Genomic DNA, 22,069 nt, shown 5'->3' with positions numbered 1-22,069 from the left:
TTAGCTAGTTAGCCGTATATATGACTCATCAAAATAACAGCAAATGCGAATGATTAATGGCTAATACTAGTTTGATTTCAACTATAATTATTTTAAAAAGGTCATAATTTTGTAATACCTAACTACAGAGCCTTCACTTTTCAGTTTCTAAATTAATAGACCCCTTAGCAACGGCCATTAACTAACTTAGTTAATATGTTAGATCTATGACTCATCAAAACTACAATTAGGCTAATACGATTTACATTTTATTAAGTAGTGGCTAATGTTGGTTAAAATCAACACAAATTAATTGTAAAAGAAAATAATAATATAATATCTTACTGCGGAGACTCTTCAGTTTCCGGTACCGCAGATTCCTTAGCAACGGTCATAGCAACCAAAACTTTCATTCACTCATTCATCTCTTTTCTGTGTGTGTGTGTGTGTGTGTGTGTGTGTGTGTGTGTTCGTTCCTCTCACCTGTGACGGACAGAAATCCGACCAATCAGCTCAGCTCAACCTCCACACCTGCTCCTGATTGGCTCAAAAAATCCTCAGGTGAACGTAACGTTACTGTTAGCTTGTTAGCTTGTTAGCTAGCATCCGCTCCGGAGCACCACAAACACAACAAACAAGATGGAGCTGTCCGAACGGGTCATTTACCGGGAAAAAGCGGGCAAAAGATCACGTTACCGACACTTTAAGGAGGTTTTGGTGTATTTGAGGTGCATGTCTTAGGTGTCTAAAACATGCACCTGTCTGTCTTCCTCTCTGTTTTTGTCTCCTTCATCTGTCTGTCCCTCCAGTGTGTCTCTCTTCACCCATCTGCCTTTCTTACTAACTTACCTGTCTGTCCCTGGACTACCTGTTAACATACCTGTCTGTCCCTGGACTACCTGTCAACTTACCTGTCTGTCCCTGGACTACCTGTTAACATACCTGTCTGTCCCTGGACTACCTGTCAACTTACCTGTCTGTCCCTGGACTACCTGTTAACATACCTGTCTTTTTACTAGTATGTCCTCATATCTACCTGTCTGTCTCTCTATTTTCCTTTCTTGTCTGGCATATCAAACTACCTGTCTACCTGACTACTACTCTTTTCTGCCTGTCTGTTTCTGTGTCTGTCTGTCTGTCTGTCTTCCCTCCCCCTTTTTCCACCAGCCTGTTTCTACCTATTGGTATTTCAACCTACCTGTCTGTCTCATTAAACACCTGTCTCTCTCTCTAAACACCTGTCTGTCTCTCTACATACCTGATTGTCTCTCTAAACACCTGTCTGTCTGTCTCGTTAAACACCTGTCTGTCTCTATTGCTTCTGCACCTACTGTAATTTTGCAAAAATGCCTAACAGGATAAAGTGATGAAGTGATGACGTCTTATACCTAAAAGGTCAAAGGTCAGCTTTACTGTGACATCATAATGTTCTGCAAAATCACATTTCCAGCCATTAGTTAACATCATATTTGAGGAACAGAAGGGCAGACATTCTCTTCAGATTCTTCACATGGAATAATAATAATAAACGGAGCAGGGTCCTTGCACCGAAATACTTAAGTTTAATTGACAGTTGATCAGATTTCTGAAGTGGTCTCAGTCTCCACCTTGTTCTGTATGTGACAGAAATTTAACTGAAGCTCTCTGTCCTGTGACACCTGAACCTCCCTGACGGTGCTCTGAATCTTGTAAAACACGTCTCCAACATCCAGAACCTGGCACTGGGGGTCACCTTGACTCGCAGCCAGCGTGCATTGCCATATAAAGACAAAACGCCTTTCATTCCTGTTTCTGAAGTGTTGCATGTCACTTCCTTCCTCGTAGATTTGAATAGATGCGTTGTCAGCGGCGACTCAGTGCGCTGCCTGTCAAGCAGTGAGCAGCACAGCAGCCAGACGGAGCAGAGACTGATCATCCTCCACGCCTAGAGATCACCAGCCGTCTCACCTCACCTCTCAGGTAACCAAACATGACATCAGGTGGCCTTGGGTCCATGCAGGTGTTCCTGAAGGCATCACTGTGAGCTGAGAGACACTCGAGAGGATTTCTATTTAATTCTGTTTGTTTGTGTGAAAATGGAAAGGCAGAAAAGACCAATAGAGGAAGACGTGTTTGTTTTCTCATGTTTTTGCATATTGCACACATTTTCATAATCCAGACCCCGAATGTTCGTCACTGCAGTCCAGGTTTGTTCTCATGAACAGTCCGACTTCATAAACAAACACACAGTAGCAACTGAAAACTAAACCTGCATCGCTCACGTTGTTTATAACTTTGTGCACGTTTTACACAAAAATCATTTCAAACTATTTTAAAGAGCTGAAAAGATTCAGAGCAGTCAGAGGCAGAATGAGGCCTTCAGGGGTAAGGAAGGAGAAGTTGAACCACTGCAGCGAGCTGTAAAAGGAAGTTTGCGGTTAGCTTCACTTCAACTGCAAAAGAAAAAAAAAATCCCTCCAGAAGCAGAAACTCATGTCAGCTCAGGCCTCCGAGTTTCATCAGGCTTTTACTCTTTATGTTCGATAATGCCGTGGATTTAGTTAATGACACGTGTGAGGCATGCTGATGAGGCTCAGCACATGCAAATCTGCTTTACGCACGCCACGCTGCTTACAGGAGGCCCTGTTTTAGTGTCTTAACGTGACTCAAAAATGTAGTGACAGCCAGCGGTGGAAAGTAACTAAGTACATTTACAAAAGTGCTGCAGTTAAAGTCAGGTTTATACTTCTACTTTCTGCCACTTTGTACCTCAGTCTAATTCATATCAGATGGAAATATACTTTTTACTCCACATTTATCTGACAGCTGTATTCAGTATTTATCTCACAGATTGTTCCTACAGTACTTAATTTAATCTTATAAAGTATTTCTTTATGTACTTCTTTAGTAATAATACTTGTGTATGTTTACTGAAGTGCAATAACTCTAGACTTTTCCTTGTGATGGAGTATTTTTGGTATTGCAGAAGTGTAGACTCGAGTCACATGACCTGAACTAGAGTCATTAAAACCATTTAGCTGATCAGATTGATAGATTCTTAAAGATGGATTCACATCACTGTCTGTGTCTGCTCCTCAGTAACTCACCGTGGGAGAGAATTTGCATCAAGTGAAGTTGTGTCTTTGTGGTTGTGACAGTTTATTTCCATTAAAAAAACATTCATGCTTTTAGTGATGACAGTTAATCTGTCATGTCCAAACAGACCAAAGGATCTGTTTGTTTTGTCAGTTTGAAACCAGAAATCCCCAAAAATTTATTTTGCAAGTTGCATTTTCAACTTTCTGTTTCGTTGTAGCTCCTTAAAGCTCCAGTGTGTTGGATTTAGTGTGATATGTTGGCAGAAATGGAATATCATATAATAAGTGTTTTCTTTAGTGTATAATCACCTGAAAATAAGAATTTTTGTGTTTACACTACCTTAGAATGAGCCGTTTCTACAAAAGCCCAAATGGGACAAACCAAACACTGGCTCTAGACAGGGCCTTTCACTTTTGCAATTTCACATTTTCACATTGGCCACCATAGTTAGAGGCCTCTCTGCGATGAGCAGCGTCGGAGAAACACTAATTTGTAACATTAAAAAGCTTTATTCAGTGTTTCTAGAGGTTTAAACGACCTGGTTCACTTGTTTTGTAGAGGAGGAGACCTCTGTGGATTCAGCTCCTGGTAAAAACCTGAACAATGAACACTGAAGGAATTCTAACCAGGAGAAGTTTCAGCTGGTTGCAGTCTGCAGTCCTCACCACTAGATACCACTTTATCACCTTAAATCAGTGGTTCCCAACTGGTGGGTCACGGGCCCATTTTGAATGGACCGCAACTTTATTTTTAAGTACAGTGAATTTTCAGCACTGGGTTTTTATTTTGAAGTGCCTGCTATAGAGTGAGTGACTAACAGACAGCTACTTAACAGAGACAGTAAACTAGCTTTACGACATGACCAAACACAAGTATGATGCTGAATAAATTAAACTGTGTGGACCTTGAACTAATGACTAAAGAGAAATCTGGACCCCGTGTCCAGTTTAGAACCACTGGCCTAAATCTCACAGTGTTCCTGTAAAATATCAGAGGTGGCTGATTTCTGTAAAACCTGAGTGGCTCCAGGCTGCAACCAACGATTAGTTTTATTATTGACTAATATTCGAGTTATGTTAACCCCTTCAAATGTCTCATTTTGTCTGAAGTTTACAGTGTAAAAAAAAGTCGGAAAAAACAGCAGCTCTTAAATTTAAGAAGCTGACACCAACAACTGTTTTTTATTTTTACCTAAGTTGTGACACAATTATTTAATCTGTCTTGTTTAATCAGACCAAATGAGAATTTGCTTTGTTTTCTCAGTTTGAAAGCAGAAATCTCTAAACTTTATTTTGCAAGTTTCATTTCTAACATTAGACTTTCTGTTTCATTGTAGCTCCTAAAAATATCAGAGGTGGCTGTGACAGAGTGGCTGTGGAGCTGCAGCCAGTTATTCTTGTAACTGATTGATCTCACAGTTTTTTGATTAACTGATTAACTTCCTCTTGATGTGGTTTCTATGGACAAATAAGGTAAAAGTGCAGCAGTTTTGCACCTTAAAATGTCAGATTGAGTCATGTCACTAAAATCAGCTCAGACGGAGATGAAGAGAACTGAACGTTCATTTAAGGTGCTTGGTTTCATTTCTGCTTCTGCACCTTAGACAGGACAGAGCTGCAGGACTCACTGCAGACACGTGTCCCTGCAGTCAGAGCTGGGAGAGACACTAAATGTCTCTTAAAAACATCCTTAAAAAGGTGTCAGTGGTCTGTTTAAATTCAGGCTTCCTGCTTTCTTTTAAAGCTGAGACTGAGCTTTTAAATGTCCTAATAGTTCATGTGAGGGCAGAGCGAAGAGCAGAAGTAACGTCAGGGCTGATGTGTGATAAACTTGTTTGATATTTATATCAAATGCCACTAGACTTAAGGACTTGTTTTGTTCCCCAAACACAAAGATTAAAGAGATTATGTTATAAAGAAGTGTTCAGATAATGAGCTCATCATCTTGCTGATGACAGATATACTGCATCAGTCTGACAGCAGCCAATCAGGGCGCAGGAGCAGGAAGGAAAGTGTTTCAAATCATTGTTTGAATCCTCCATTTTATGCCTTATATCTCAACTATCTCAGCTTTTTTTTGTAGCTATTATGTCTGATGTTACTGTGACCTACATGCTAACAGAGTGGCTTATTGTCACATCAGTTTACACATGGCAGATGCAAACACTTTGATTAATTGAGGATATTTCTCCATGAAGCTTCGATGCCCAAAAAATATTCAGGACAAGCAGATATCTGATCTGACAGGACTAAATCAACACATAAAATCTTCACAGCTGTGGGCTGCTGTGGTTTGATCTTTAGTCTGATGCATAAGAACTTTTCATATAGGAAATCATTTATATTTTATCATTAAGGCTGAGCTGAGAACAAACAGGAAACAGTCGACTTCTGATAAATCCGCTCCTCGTCCGTCCTCTCAGCCTCCAGAATCTGCTGCAAGAAATCACACGTTGCTGCATCTTGAACTAATGGACGTGATGCAACATGAATGTGTCAGATGTAGAAGCAGGTTGAAGACGAAACTGTTGCAGCTCAGCTTGTTTTCAGTTAGATTAAGACCTCATTGATTTGTTGATTGACAGGTAGGTCTCTTAGGTCTCCTGACCAGGACCCATCAGCTGTCCTCCGCTCTACACTTGAAGTGGCGGCTCCACTTCTATGGAACTTTCTTCCATCAGGCGCACGGTCGTCAGTCCCAGTGTGAATTAATTTGAATTTTATTGTAAGTTATAAAATGGTTGGATGGTTTTGGCCCACCGGCCACAAGTTGAGTATCACTGGTCAGCTGCTTGTTCCTTTGTGTGTCTCTTTGGGTCCTCAGTGACCTGTGTTTGCTCTGTGTTTTATAGTCTTTACTTTTACTTTCAATTTGTTGCCTTTGATTTTATTGATTGATTGTTTTATTGTTGGTCTGTTTTATTGTTTTATTGCATTTTTAAAGCACTCTATGACTTTTATTTCTGTGAAAGGTGCTATATTTAAAAAAATGTTATTGTTATAATTACAACTTACAGTCCAGACATTCAGGAGGTTTTTACCAGGAGCTGAATTATCCACAGACGACGACTCTACTCCAAAACAAACAGACTAGCTGCTATAAACCGCTTAAAACACTGAAGCTGTTAAAAGATCAGTGTTTCTCTGGCACGGCTTGACTCAGTGGAGACAGGCCACTAGCCTATCACCTAAAAAGAAGAAAAGTTTCTAATGCTTTTATTGCTGAGAGGCTGCTAACTATAGTGGCCAGTGTTTGGTTTGTCCATTCTGGGCTACTGTAGAAACATGATGGTGCAACATGGTGTTCTCCAGAGATGAGGGCCTGCTCCCTATGTAGATATAAACAGCTCATTCTAAGTTAACGAAAACACCATGATTCTTATTTTCAGGTGATTATACACTAAATAAAATATACTCATTATATTAAATTTCCACCAATATATCCCCTAAATCCACACTGGAGCTTTTAGTCCTCATCTCCTCCACACTCTGATGGACAAATGGGTCAATATTATCTTATTGTAGATATATCCATAGCTGAGTTGACCAAAAATAATGACAGCATGGAGTTATCAAATATAACAGATTAAGGTAAAGTTTTATCTGCTCAGTAACACCTGAACATTGTTTCATGGATTTTTATTTCTCTTACAGCTGTTTTTTACACCTGTTAGCTCCTCATTTTGACACCAAAGGAGTGTAATGAACCGTTAAAGTTGCAGCCAGTGTGACTTTATACTTTTGTGGCAGAAAAGGAAGTGGCATGTCAATCTACTCTCCTCTCATTGGCTCTGCGGTCTACAGATGTGAAGTCTTTGAGCTGTGAAGTAGGACAAATTACGTGCACAGCTGCTTTTTTCAATGTTTGTTAGTCAGAGCTGTTTGAGTCTGTTCAGGTCGACCACAGTTTGATTCAGGTTTAATTATCCTCTGGTTTACTGTCGAGGAGGGCAGACGAGGTAAAGACTTGGAGAAACACTATTTAATTTGTAATTAAGTTTGCAAGAAATTATAAATGAATTCTGAGTGATTGCTGCCTGGATCAAGTTCACTGATGGCATTTTGTCCAGAGAAGGTGTTTGGTTGTTGTTTCGTGCAGAGGTGGTCGAGGTGAACAGTGGGTGTGGAAGCCACAGGACTTTGACTGCAGAGACCACTGACCACATCTTGAGACCAGTGTGAAGTTTTCGTAGATTTTAATTAACAGAAGCACTTTAGATAACGTCAGGGGAAAATGTGGTTTTGTTTAAATGTTCATTTTGAAAGACAAACTGTGTCTAGGTGGTTGCAAAGTGTTGCAACGATGTTTGTAAGAGACACTTTCCTTATGTGGACGTAAAATCGACATTTCTTTTTCCTCATTTGATTGAACAGCACAGACCTGTCAGTATGTATGATGTGCACATATATGACTTTATAGTGTCGTACTTCCTCTCCGCATACATCACCATCAGTGTATGTTTCTCTCTGAGCAGAGCAGGAAGTTGAATCACTCGTCTTAAAGGTTGAAGTCAGTCGTCGTCTTTGTGGTTTGAAGTGTAACGCACAGCGAGTCTTTCTTAACAGCCTCCTCCATGTTCACATTTAACTCCATCTCCTAAAAAGGACACACACACACACACACACACACACACACACACTGACAGTGAATCATCACAGACTGAAATAAAATGCCCTCTGTGTCATGTGATCACCTACTTCTCTGAATCGCTTCACTCTTCCTCATCTGCAGCTTTGTCTTTTCTGCAGACACAAAACCTTCACATTAGAACACATAATGTAGAAGTGTGGAAGTTAAAATCAATTTCTGAACCTCAAATTACCTGCAGTGCCTCCTTCTCAAGCTTTAAAGGAATAGTTCAACATTTTGGGAGCGTATCATAAAACTTCAATTAGTAGCCCGGGCTATTATTTGCTTAAACCACTGAACTAAACCGGCCTATATTTGAGACAGGCCTTTAATTCCTTCCACACAAAACTGATCTCCAAAAAGTTTTGTTTTGTTTTATATTTGTTATAAGTTTTATGGTATTTGCTTTCTTGTGGAGATGCAAAGATTGATACCACACATGAAGCTACAGCAGCCCGTTAGCTTAGCTTAGCATAAAGACTAGAAACAGCCGTCCTGGTTCTGTACGAATGAAATGAAATCCACCTGCCATTCTCCTCGAAATCTCACTGATTAACATGTAACATCTCCAGAGGATGCTGTGTGTCTCCGGGTGTGGTGGAGTTTTCCTGCACGTGTTTATAGTAGTATAAATCTGGAGCTGTGTGACATCCGATAAATGTCCTCGAGTGATGTCACTTGAGTCAGCGTCGGTTGAAGACGACACGTTTGAAAAGTAACAAAAAATCTGGAGGTGTGGAGTTAGAAAGAAGTGTGATTGCCAGACCTCTGCTGCTAACAACATTAACACACAAACAGAACTGTTGGTGAATGAGCTGCATTATGGGTAATGTAGGCGTAAGGTTGTGACAAGTTTTGATTGGGTGGAATAACAAATAGTTTATCTCTGATTCTGCTGCGTTGATTTTACTAATTTTTTAGGTCAATAGTGTGTGTGCATCTGTCATCAGACACTTGTGGGACCAGCAGATCTTATTACAATACACACAAAGAAACGCTTCTCTGTCCAACAGGAAGTTCAGCAGCAGCAGCAGCAGCAGCAGGAAGTTGAAGGCAGGCAGAAGTGAGAACTGTGAGCAGTTTTCATCACAACATCAGGAGATCCTAACTTCCTCCTGCTCTTCTCCGCCGCACACGTCTGCCAACCGGTCCTGCAGGTTCTCACTTTACATTTAAGGATGTTTCTGTGCTCTGTCTCAGTTTCAGGTTCCCAGTATGGCCGCCCCAACGCCGATCTCTGCGGAGGAGCTAGAGGAACTCAGAGAAGCTTTCGCCAAAATTGGTAAGTGAACCAGCTGTCAGTGTTTTCTGTCATTTCCTCTTTGGCCTTTGATTCAGAGTCTGGTGCCCCAAAAACATGTCACACTTTGGATGTTTTTGATTCGACCTTTTCTGGAACCAGTTTATATTTCTGGAATTGTGTTAGTTTGTTTTTTGCATCACTCTGATCTTTATAATTATTGTTTATTTTTTGTTTTATTTCGTACTGCAGCTGCTGCACAACAGTTTCCCTCTGGATAAATACAATAATTTATCAATTCTTTGTACTTGATACTGGGAAGTTTTGCACTTCCTGCACACAAACAGATGTGTTTTTATGTATTTCTTATATTTTTTCATATTTTCTTTTGTAAATTTTTGGAAATTATATTTCTGTTACACTGTATTTGTTATGCACCAAATCACAGAGACAACTTCCTTCTTTTTGCAAAGCTACTGGGTGAAAAAAATGTTTTTTTTAGATGTGACATTTTCTCCATTTTGCTTAAATAAGTCCAAACCAGTCTGCCCTATCTGAGTAATGAAGATTTAAATTAACAAGAAATATTTTAAACAATTATTTAAACTTTTTAAAACTATATATTATTAATTGTTTTCAGAATTTTACATCTAAAAACACCAAACTAAAGGAGAAAAAAAAACAGAAATTATTTTGTGACGCAGCAGAGTTCATTCATCTGAGTGAAGTCTGTGTAATTGAACATATTTGATGTTTTAAACTTGTCTTCTTGTTAATCCTGGATGAAAATGGTGTTTCCTGTGTTTGACCTCTGACCTCTCTGTCCTCCACCAGATGTGGACAACAATGGATTCATCAGTAAAGACGAGCTCACGGAGCTTTTCAGAGCTGCTAACCTGCCGCTGCCGGGCTACAAGATCCGAGAGATCGTCCAGGAGCTGACCAAGACCAGCGACCAGCTCACCTTCGATGAGTTCACTCAGGTGTGTCTGCAGGTCAAAGGTCAGACAGAGAGCTTCACAGTGTGAACAGAACATACAGTGTTTTGTTCACAGGCAGGATGGAGCTGTTTCCTCCAAATGAAAAAAGACGTTCATACTGTCAAACTATCAAATTTAAACAAGTAGATTTTAGTTTAATTATTATAAACATAATAAAGAAATCTGACTGACTGTTAATAAAAAATATAGACTGCTGTAGAGATTAATGACGCCAGATTTAATATATTAGAATGTAGTTTTATCTGAAGCAAAGACAGAATATCGCCCACTAATGGTGACTCATTGTGCTCACATCTCCAGTTTATTTTATTTAACTTTATTTCAGCTTTATTTATTTTTTTAACACCTTTCATACAGACATGCAGCCCAAACTCAACTGAAATAACACAGACAAATAAATGAATAAATAACCAATAAATACAAATTTACAAGAGTAAAAACGACAAAATAACGTGTTAAAAATCAGTTAGGTCAAAATAAAATAAATGGGGAAAAAAAGAAAAAGAAATTTTGCGAGACTAAAAATTCAGAATTTAATTTTGAAAAATATAATCAATTCATATCAATCAATAAAATAAAATTAAACAAAATAAATAAACAACAAATATTAAATCATGCAAGTCAAAAAATTACAACAATAAAATGTTAAAGATCAATAAATGTAAAGTCAATGAAATAAGATAACAAAAAAATATGATTTTTCAAGACAAAGAAATACAACAATAAAATGATAAAAATCAATAAAGAAAAACCCAGGGATAAAAAAAGAAAAGAAGCAAAAACCAATGAATAAAGTGAATGTATTACTTTGAAAAATTGCATGTAATGAATATTTGTAAACTCACTGTTTTTCACTCGCTGTACTTTTTGGAGTTGAACATATTTCCTTTGTCATGAATAGATAATATTTTCCTTATTGTGTATTGTGTGTCAGATCGTTCATGGGCTGAAGAGCAGCGAGGTGGCGAAGACCTTCAGGAAGGCGATCAATAAGAAGGAGGGAATCTGTAACGTGGCAGGAACCTCAGAGCAGTCCGGCACTCAGCACTCATACTCAGGTATCTCACTGTTCAACATTATCCACATTTACACCTGTGCCGGGGTTTTAGAGGTTGTTTTTCGGGAGGTTAAAATTATAGAGCCTTGTTGATTTTCTCTCTGTGATCTGATGTGGGATTTCTTCCCCCTGCAGAGGAGGAGAAGGTGGCCTTTGTGAACTGGATCAACAAAGCTCTGGAGAAGGATGCCGACTGTAAACACGTCCTGCCAATGGATCCCAACAGCAACGACCTGTTCACCGCCATGGGAGACGGCATCGTCCTCTGGTACCTGAAGAAAAGCTCTGCATTTTAATAGAGCAGTAGTTTGACATTTTGGGAACAGGGTTCTCACGGTCATGGAAAACCTGGAAAAGTCATGACATTTTGTTGTGTGTAGTGACAATAATTGTTACAGTAATCTTTAACCTTCATGAAATGTCACCTAACAACAAATTTATTTTCTGTAAGTTAGCTGTTGACATAACGTCGCTCTAATATGCGTCGACGTAGGGCTGCATGATACAACGTTTCAACGTGGACTTCCCCTTCATGACCAGTTATGAGTATGTGAGGTAGTGTGGTGGCATTTGCTACAGGAAGTGAGACTCTCCTGTGAATGTGTAGAAAGTAGTGTAGGGGTGCCCAGTAGCTCAGCGTGTAGAGCAGGAGTCCCATACAAAGATAGCGTCCCTGCCGCAGCGACCACAGGTTCAATTCCAACCTGCAGCCTCCTACTGAATGCATGTCCTTGAAAGGTCATGGAAAAGTTTGACATTTTTGCCATGAAACTGAGTGAGAGAGAGCTCTGTGAAAATCTGATTTTCTCTTTCTCTTGCAGAGTCACATGGTCCCTAATTGTTGAATTCATTTTTCATGCAAAACCGTGATATTTCCTGCTTCTCAAATGTGAGGCTTTGCTGCTCTATTTGGTCTCACATGAGAGTGAATTAATTGGTTGCACCAAACAAGACATTTGATGAGGTCACTGTAGCCTCTGTGAGACTGGATCTACGAGTAACGAACATAATCGCTGAAGTCCTACACAAATGAATAAAAACAAGATACATCATGTTCATCAGTGAGCTTAGGAGGCGCTCGTAGATGGATCTAGTTCTCTTTGGACATAGCCAGGCTAGCTGTTTACATCTGTTTCCAGTCTTTATGCTAAGCTAAGCTAACCAGCTGTGGCTTCATATTTACTGTGCAGACATGAGGGTGGACTCAATCGTAATATTGACTGAACATGTGACTGACAGACAAGAAGACATGTAATTCCCAACATGTCAAACTGTTCCTGTAAAGTATGTCACAGGTTTTGTTTTGTTCTTTAAACATGTGGTAACTGTTAAATGTCGTCTCCTGTTAGTAAGATGATCAACCTGTCTGTCCCCGACACCATCGACGAGAGAACCATCAACAAGAAGAAGCTCACACCTTTCACCATCCAGGTGAGACAGGAAGTGTCAGATTCTGTCTGATCACTCTACGGGCATTTCCCAAACCACCTCCTACACCCTCTCTCTACCCACTCTACAAACATGTTTGTAGTTGACCTCACTGTGAGTGTGTTTACATCTTGTGTCGTGTCGTCTGGTCCAACAGGAGAACCTGAACCTGGCTCTGAACTCATCGTCGGCCATCGGCTGTCACGTGGTGAACATCGGAGCTGAGGACCTGAAGGAGGGCAGGCAGCACCTGGTCCTGGGTCTGCTGTGGCAGGTCATCAAGATTGGACTGTTCGCCGACATCGAGCTCAGCAGGAACGAAGGTATGTGTGTGTGTGTGTGTTTAAACCAAGGATGTTTCTAATATGATGTGTAAGTTCAATGTGTCATATTGGTTTTAAATGTGTGTGTGTGTGTGTGTGTGTGTGTGTGTGTGTGTGCAGCTCTGGTGGCTCTGCTGCGTGATGGAGAGAGTCTGGAGGATCTGATGAAACTCTCTCCTGAGGAGCTGCTGCTGCGCTGGGCCAACTATCACCTGGAGGAGGCCGGCTGTGGCAGGATCAACAACTTCAGCTCCGACATCAAGGTGAAAACACACACACACACACACACACACACACACATGCATGTAAACACGCTGACCAACAAACAATGATGTTAAAAGAACTTTGGTTGTTGATGTGAGAACAGAAACATGTGTTCAGTCAAAGGAAAGACAATTCACAGTGATAAAATCAATAATGTGGATTTTCTATCTGCGATAAAACAAACAAAAAAAACCTGACATATTAATATGTTTATTTTTTCCTCGGTTAAAGGTCAGATCTCTTGACTCTGCAGTTGTTTGTGTGTTTCAGGACTCCAAGGCCTACTACAACATCCTGAACCAGGTGGCGCCCAAAGGAGACGAGGAGGGGATCCCCCCCATCGCCATCGACATGACAGGAATCAGGGTGAGACGCTCCCTCAACTTTTATTGAACAGCTCTAATTTGAAAGCTTGGGAGATGTGGTCGTTTAATTAGTCCTTTATTTTACCTTTTATTTTACGTTTTAGTCGAGGCTCTGAGGACAGAGAGGGATCGTGTGTTATAGGAATAAAGTAGGGATGCACGATATCATCGGCACGTCATCGGTGTCCGCCAATATCGGCTTTAAAATGAATTATAAGAATCAGCCAACATGCTTTTTCTTATTTTGCACAATGAGTGAATATTACATACACTGAAAAGTATTGTATTTCATGTCTCCATCTGGTGGTGGGCCGTCATGATAAAAGTATGTATGACTTGATGATCACTAACATTAGCTGGGGAAAAAAGTGGATATATCAATATCGGTTATTGACCGAATGAGCTGTTATATATTGGCATATCCAATATTAATCATCTTTTACATCAGAGTGACAGATCAATAAAGTATTTCTGATTCTGATTCTGACGTCGTCCTCGTCGTCTCTCTGCAGGAGAAAGACGACTTGAAGCGGGCCGAGTGCATGCTGGATCAGGCCGACCGGCTCGGCTGCAGACAGTTCGTCATGCCCACAGACGTCATCCGCGGCAACCCCAAACTGAACTTGGCTTTCGTCGCCAATCTGTTCAACAAGTACCCCGCTCTGAAGAAACCCGAGAACCAGGACATCGACTGGAGCTCCATCGAAGGTGGATGAAACTTTCTTCTTCTTTCTTTCTCACTCCAAAATAAATATAAAATATTTCTCTTTGAGATGTCGACAAAAGACAGTTTTTCCTGCATTGTCTTTATAATCTTTCAAATAACTTCAGGTAACAAAGCAGCAGGTGTGTTCTCATCAGTGTGAAGGAGAGTATCAGAAGCACACAGATTATAAAAACTTCCTGTTGATGTTTTTCCTTCAGGTGAGACCAGAGAGGAGCGAACCTTCAGGAACTGGATGAACTCTCTGGGCGTCAACCCTCGTGTCAACCACCTCTACGCGTAAGAACACTCTTCTTCTTCTTCTCCTTCTTATCTGGCTTTTATTTTACCTGCTTCACACTTTACATCATGATAATGTGGAGCCTCATGCACACAATAATGATCCTGACGGTGGCGCTACAGGACAGGTTATAACGTGAACTGCATATGTTACAGAGACATTGACGACGCCCTGGTCATCTTCCAGCTGTACGAGAAGATCAAGGTACCAGTGGACTGGGACAGAGTCAACAAGCCTCCCTACCCCAAACTGGGCAGCAACATGAAGAAGGTACGACAGAAGAGTTCATGTCTGTGTCATGCGTCAACCTCGTGAATGAGGCAGAGTTTTTTTCCACTGTTTAATAAATGTATAACTTTTTAAGAGTTTATTATTATCAAAAAATGACAGAATACAACAAATTGTGCCAAAAACATGGCAACATAAATGAATCGGGGATCACTCTTGTTTTTTCATTTCACTCTGAGGGTTAAATGAGACCGTTTGTGTCAGTCTTGTTCAAAATCTCAAGAACACCTTGAGGGAGTATTTTCAAATTTGGCACAAACATCCACTTTGAGTCATGGATGAACTGATGACTGTCGATTTTGGTGGTCAAAGGTCAAAGTCATTGTGACCTTGTCTGTCACACTCATGAATCCAGTATCTCAAGAACAGCTTAAGGGACCTACTCTCGAGGTGTTAATTATATGGTCATTGCTGTTAATGGCAATAAAGTAAAAAAAAAAATATATTAATGATTATTGGTCAGAGGTCAAGGTCACTGTGACCTTGTGTTTATCTCATTCTTGTGAACATGATATCTCAAACGCATGCAGATTTTATTTTCAAATTTAGCACCAATTTCTATTTTGAGTCAAGGATGAACTGATTAGATTTTGATGGTCAAAGGTCAAGGTCACTGTGACTGCATCTGTGTCATGAACGCAATATCTCAAAAACACTTTGAGGGATTTTTTTTTTCATATTTGACACTCGTCCACTTTTGAGTCAAACTGAACTGATTCGAATTTGGTGGTTGAAGGTCAAGGTCACTGTGACCTTGTGTCCATCTTATTCTCATGAACATGATATCTCAAGAAACTCTTGATTTTTTTCTTCAAATTAAGCACTAACATCCACTTTGAGCTTTGATTATTGTCACACATGTATACTGCCAGGTATTAATACATACTTTCAACATATTGTACCGCAGTAACCAGAACTATAACTATAATATTATTACTTCCATTAATGTTGTTGTAAGATACTGTCATTACCTGCATATCTCTCTCTCGCTCTCTCTCTCTCTCTCTCTCTCTCTCTCTCTCTCTCCCTGTGTCATATGGATTACTGTTAATTTATCATGTTGATCTGTTCTGTACGACATCTATTGCACGTCTGTCCGTCCTGGAAGAGGGATCCCTCCTCAGTTGCTCTTCCTGAGGTTTCTACCGTTTTTTTTCCCCCGTTAAAGGGTTTTTTTGGGGAGTTTTTCCTTATCAGCTGTGAGGGTCTTAAGGACAGAGGGATGTCGTATGCTGTAAAGCCCTGTGAGGCAAATTGTGATTTGTGATATTGGGCTTTATAAATAAAATTGATTGATTGAATTGATTGATTTGAGCTCATGACGAACTAAAGATTTTGGTGGTCAAAGGTCAAGGTCACTGTGACCTTGTGTCCATGTTATTCTCATGAACATGATATCTCAAGAAACTCTTGATTTTTTTCTTCAAATTAAGCACTAACATCCACTTTGAGCTCATGACGAACTAATGATTTTGGTGGTCAAAGGTCAAGGTCACTGTGACCTTGTCTGTGGCATTCTCGTGAGCACAATATCTCAAATACACTTTGTGGGATTTTTTCTTTCAAATTAGCACAGACATCCACCTGGAGTGAAACTGTGCTAGAATTTATTTTAGTTTTGTCCAGCTGTGAGCAGCTCCACCATCCTCTTTGTGCACTGCATTGTGGGAGAATCGTGTCTGACAGCACGCTCAAACATATTTAGTTTGCCTACTTTTCACTTTTCATTGCTCTTCAGTTTTGAACACACAAACCTGCTTAGAATCAGTGTGTAGTTTGGATTTCCCTGGCAGATACACAGAGACATCCTGTGAGGACCTGGGCTCTGTGAAAATCAACAAATACTCTCAGCAAATATTTCTTGTCCTTTGTGCAGATCAACTCAGCTGTGACTGAAATATGACTCTTCTTTCTGTTCCAGCTGGAGAACTGTAACTACGCAATCGAGCTGGGAAAGAAGGAGGCCAAATTCTCTCTGGTGGGAATCGCAGGTCAGGACCTGAACGCTGGGAATCGAACCCTCACCCTCGCTCTGCTCTGGCAGCTCATGAGGAGGTAACAACTCTCCTGTGTTTACAACTTTTCGTTCTCAAAAAGATCAAGTCTTTTTATTTAAATTTAATTTAAAGCTTTTATTTTGAAACCCCTCCTCTGACCGCTGTCTGTTCCCTCAGATACAATGTTCAAATCATAACGGCAGAATACTGTGTTTACACATTGTGTCCTGGGTCAACAGACATCTGCCTCCTGGACATATTGTAACCAACCATCTCCAGCTTCAAGGTAACTGAGACACACACAGGGTTGAAGGTGTTGTTTGAAGGTTTTTGTTACCCAGAAATGATGTGACATGGTGTTGGGGCTACTCAGAGTTGAGGCCTGTACATTAGATCAGATAATGTTCAAATCATAACTTTTTTTAATACTGTGGACTCCTGGACATATTGTATATACAGTTATATCCTCTAAGTTTTGGTCAAAGAAATAGTTTGAATGTCAGTATGTATTGTGTGTGTAGGACGGATCCATCAGTAGCAGTATGCCAGTCCTGGACCTGATCGATGCCATCCAGCCTGGATCAATCAGATACGACCTGCTGAAGACAGAAGACCTGACTGAGGAGGAGAAACTCAACAACGCAAAGTATGGACACATTTATTCACTAATTATTTCACATAATAATTAATAACAAAAGAGAAATCAAAGAGAGAGATGGAGACAAAAAGTCATTGTGTAGTATACCAAATAAGTGTCATAGTTCTATATGTCATTAAAAATACATGCAAGATGTCATGGTACATGATGTCATAGAAATGTCATAATATAGTGTCAAAAAATTTGAATAACAACTCATAGTATAGTATCATTAATATTTATTTTTGACGACATACTATACTATGACGTTTTTTCAGAATTTTTGACGACATACTCTGACGGTTTTTCACAATTTTCAATTACATATTATACTATGACACTTTTTCACTTTTTGACGACATACTATACTATGACTTTTTTCGTGATTTTTGATGACATTATACTATGACATTTTTCAACATTTTTTACAACATAATATACTATGACGTTTTTTCATAATTTTTGACGACATACTATATTATGATTTTTGACAACATGCTATACCATGACGTTTTTTCACAATTTTTGACGACATACTTTACTATGACGTTTTTCTACAATTTTTGACGACATACTATACGATGATGATTTTTTCACACTTTTTGAGGACATACTCAACTATGACATTTTATCATGATTTTTGACAACATGCTATACCATGACGTTTTTTCAATTTTTGACAACATACTTTACTGTGATGTTTTTTCACATTTTTGACAACATACTATAACGTTTTTTTCACTTTTTGACGACATACTCAACTACGACGTTTTATCATGATTTTTGATGACATGCTATACTGACATTTTTTCACATTTTTTGACAACATACTATACTATGTTTCGTCATGGTTTTTGACGACATACCATATGACGTTTTTTCACAATCTTTGACGACTTACTATATGACAATGTTTTGTCATGATTTTTGACGACATGCTATACTATGACATTTTTCTACAATTTTTGACGACTTATGACATAATATATGCCTTAATATAGGATGTCATGAAACGTCACGGTATAATATATCACACAGTTTTTCATGAAAAATTGTCGTCGTTATAGTATGCCATTAAAAGTGATGCAATGAAAAATATCAGAAAAAAAAAAGTTTTATAACCCGGCTCAACAGCTTCAACAAGGATTGGAGACAAAACAAGTTTACAAAAGGGGAGAAGCAAATTTATTGACAAAAGTAATTATAAATAACAGAACAATCATGGAGGTCAGTAATCAGTCATGTCATATGGGTGCATGGAAATATCTGCAGTAATCCAAAACCACAGCAGCTGCACCCACGATGGAAAAAGAGAGAGACCTTCGAAGGGGGTGAGCTTTCATGTCATCAACAGGTGTACCTCCTTAGGTTAATGACGACCCTCTGTCTTGATCCAGATCCTGTGAGAGAAAGAGCCAAAAAAGCAGGCCGAGGACACCTAGTGGAGCAGAGGGGTCATCACAATACTAAAATTTAAAAAAAAGTTTTCTGTGAAAAATGTCATAGTATAATACGCCATAAAATAAAAAACATAATGTCATGTTATAATATGCCATGAAAAATTTCATTAAAGATCAAATTTTCAGAAAAATACATCGTATAATAGTATGGTATGTCGTCAAAAATCTGAAAAAATGGAATAGTATAGCATGTCGTCAAACTTTGTGAAAAAATGTCAAACTATAGTATGTCGTCAAAAATCACAACAATAAGTCATAGTATAGTATGTCGTCAAAAATCGTGAAAAAACATCATAGTATAGCATGTCGTCAAACTTTGTGAAAAAATGTCCAACTATAGTATGTCGTCAAAAATCACAACAATAAGTCATAGTATAGTATGTCATCAAAAATCGTGAAAAAAAGTCATCGTATAGTATGTCATCAAAAATTGTGAAAAACATGTATGTCGTCCAAAATCATGAAAAAAGTCATAGTATAGCATGTCGTCAGAAATCACGACAAAAAGTCATAGTATAGTATGTCAACCAAAATTGTGAAAAACATCATAGTATAGTATGTCGTCCAAAATCGTGAAAAGTCATAGTATATAGTATAGTAGTAGGGTTTGTTGAAGGTGGCGGTGCTGTTAGTCATGGTATAGTATGTTGTCAAAAATCACGACAAAAAGTCATAGTATAGTATGTCAACCAAAATTGTGAATAAAAAGTCACAGTTATGTCTTTAATTCAAAAGTCATGGTGTGAACGCCATAAAAGCCATAACAGTCAGAGAAAGATGTTTTTCTCACCACATGCTGTTTGTCATTATGTGTTTCCAGGTACGCCATCTCCATGGCGAGGAAGATTGGCGCCCGCGTGTACGCGCTGCCTGAGGACCTGGTGGAGGTCAAACCTAAGATGGTGATGACGGTGTTTGCCTGCCTGATGGCGCGCGGCATGAAGAGAGTCTAAAGACCACAGCAACCTAAAATACTGGATATGTAAAGTTTCCAACAGGGTTCAAGTTAAAACAGTGGTGACGTTTGAGAGCAGAGACACTGGAAAATGTACTTTGGTAAAACCACTGCAGTCTGTTACAAATATTCATTCCTCTTATGTTTACCTTAGAAAACTTAAGGCTTTAAACTCAAACAGGACTTCCTGGAGCTTCACTCTACAAACATTTAAATAAAATAAATTCTCTGCAGCAGTAATGAAGGTTAATCATGATCAAGATGAAGGTTTTCACTCAGAGCGGCCATGTTCCCCTTGGCGTTTACTGTTCGTGTGCATTACCTGCTCAGGTTTTTCACTTGATCACAAACGTGTTCTAAATCACAAACTTCATGCCAAATGTTCACAACAAATAAACAGATTTTTGTATTAAAAATTGTGTCATCTGATTGTGTTTTTTGAGAGACTGTCCTGTAACAACCACATTACATCACTATCATTTAACTGGACAGATGTAAATCTTGTCTGTGCTGCCCTCCGGTGGTTCAACATCTCACCTGGCTGCAGTCATGTACAGGTGTACTCCAGGACACTGTGACATCACTGTAGGGTGGTTACAGGTGCAGCCACAGACTGAAACTATGGAAGGTGGAAGGACACTTAGCGTTTGGACATTTGTATGAAGTCAAATTTGTTTATCTAAAAATCTATCATTTTAACATGCATGCCAGTTAAAACGACAGAAAATGTCCTGTTACATATCTGACGTCTTACGATGTTTAATATTGGGTGCAACCATTTTACAAGTGTCGGAGGGGAAACTGATGAAATATTATTTGGTATACATTGTAAGTGTCCACTAGATGACAGACTTAAATTAGAGTACACTGGGCTGAGTGATTTAATTCTTTCATATCATATAAAATGAACGGCTTAAGTTATTTGTTTTAGTACTACTACTTTATATCACCGATATTACTCATGTCTGCTGCCGAACTTCGATTAAATGAGTCAGCAGTGACAAAAATGTTTAAACTGTTTCATTAAGGCGGACGAGCGGAGCGTTAGCTGGTAACATGTTTATTCACTTTACGTGGAGCTAAAATTAATACTGAATTAATTAATACGGTAATTAAATTGTTTACCTCATGTTACTGTAATGTTGTTGTTGGAGTAGATGTTTACTGTTAGCTAGCTTGGGCTCTGTTAAATTTAACAATATGCTAACGGAACAAGGCAAGTTAATCGCTAACATGCTTGGTTAAGAAAGAAACAAATGTTTTGAGACGTCTGTCAGAGACGACAGAGGTATGATCACATTATACCGCCTGAGGTGCAACAGGAGGTGTGTTCAACGTTATATTTCCAAATTGCTTCAGAATACAGGATTAGCGTACCGTTAGCATACCGCTCATACTGTTACAATAGGAAAACACTGGTTCTGATTCAGCGCCAGAAGCCGTGCCTATAATTCACTCGAGGTGTCATGGGGGCAAGGAATAAGGTGGATACAGAGCTCGGTTTTCCTGAGTAAAACACCACGTTTGTGTTTAAGAACCATTTTTTATATAATTAATCCTGGATTGGTAACGCACATTACGGCCACAGTGGCTTTAAAGCTTCCAGAGGACATTCGCTCTCTTCAGTCACAAGTTCATGACGCATGCTGTGATTTTGCCAAGTAGGACACGTTCCTCGATCAACATCTCACACCAACATTGCAATCAACCAATCGCAGCCCTCTGACATCATCAGTCTGCTTCTCCTGGGCTTCTTTCAGAATTCCTTTGTGCTTCTTCTACTATGCTACATTTTCCAAATTGGCGTTGGTTAGATTTAACAAACTCCTCAGTAACACTGAACAAAATCCTTACATGCTACTGCAGGGTTAGCAAATTAGCTTGCTAAGTGGGTAGGCTATGCTAACGAGTGAACTTGCCAATAAAACAGAATATTGTTCTTTAACAAATAGAAAGGATGATGTTATTTTTCAGTTGCAAATACCTGTGATCAACACATAGTCCCTCCTTTTTTATAACGTATAATAAGCTTTCGTTTTGCAAAATTGCAGCACTCATGTTGATCTAGCACCACATGGTCATGTTGACCCTGGATCATCGCCACATGGATTTAGGATAATTTGGCATCAACATAGCAGTGATGGTTCTGGATCGATGTTAGCAATTCTAGTCAGGATCAGCATGGTCCAAGATTAACATAAAAAGTAGTGGAAAACCGTAGGTCTTTGCAGCTGCAAAATTACATTTTACTTTTCGTGTTAGTGAACAATATTTTAATTGGTAAAATTACTCGTTAGCATAGCCTTCCTAGCTAGCAAGCTAACTCACTAACCCTTGAGCAGCACACTGATGATGTCAGAGGGC

At 39.3% G+C, this 22,069-nt stretch overlaps 1 protein-coding gene across 1 annotated transcript; it reads left to right on the top strand.

Moving 5' to 3' along the window:
* Positions 1–1,803: 1,803 nt before the first annotated feature.
* On the top strand, positions 1,804–20,121 carry lcp1 (lymphocyte cytosolic protein 1 (L-plastin)). Its single transcript, XM_049593912.1, has 16 exons — positions 1,804–1,938; positions 8,887–8,968; positions 9,761–9,909; positions 10,862–10,985; positions 11,120–11,252; positions 12,334–12,415; positions 12,570–12,735; positions 12,856–12,998; positions 13,270–13,365; positions 13,877–14,072; positions 14,289–14,367; positions 14,524–14,638; positions 16,578–16,712; positions 16,919–16,939; positions 17,175–17,299; positions 19,571–20,121. The coding sequence occupies exons 2-16, from the start codon at positions 8,902–8,904 to the stop codon at positions 19,701–19,703; spliced, it is 1,764 nt and encodes a 587-aa protein (XP_049449869.1). The 5' UTR covers positions 1,804–1,938; positions 8,887–8,901; the 3' UTR covers positions 19,704–20,121.
* The last annotated feature ends 1,948 nt before the right edge of the window (positions 20,122–22,069 follow it).

The sequence above is a fragment of the Epinephelus fuscoguttatus genome, linkage group LG13 (assembly GCF_011397635.1).
Source record: "Epinephelus fuscoguttatus linkage group LG13, E.fuscoguttatus.final_Chr_v1".
In the NCBI taxonomy this organism is placed as follows: domain Eukaryota; kingdom Metazoa; phylum Chordata; class Actinopteri; order Perciformes; family Serranidae; genus Epinephelus; species Epinephelus fuscoguttatus.
The sequence above is the reverse complement of the archived record's forward strand: the minus strand, read 5'-3'. Positions and strand labels throughout refer to the sequence as shown.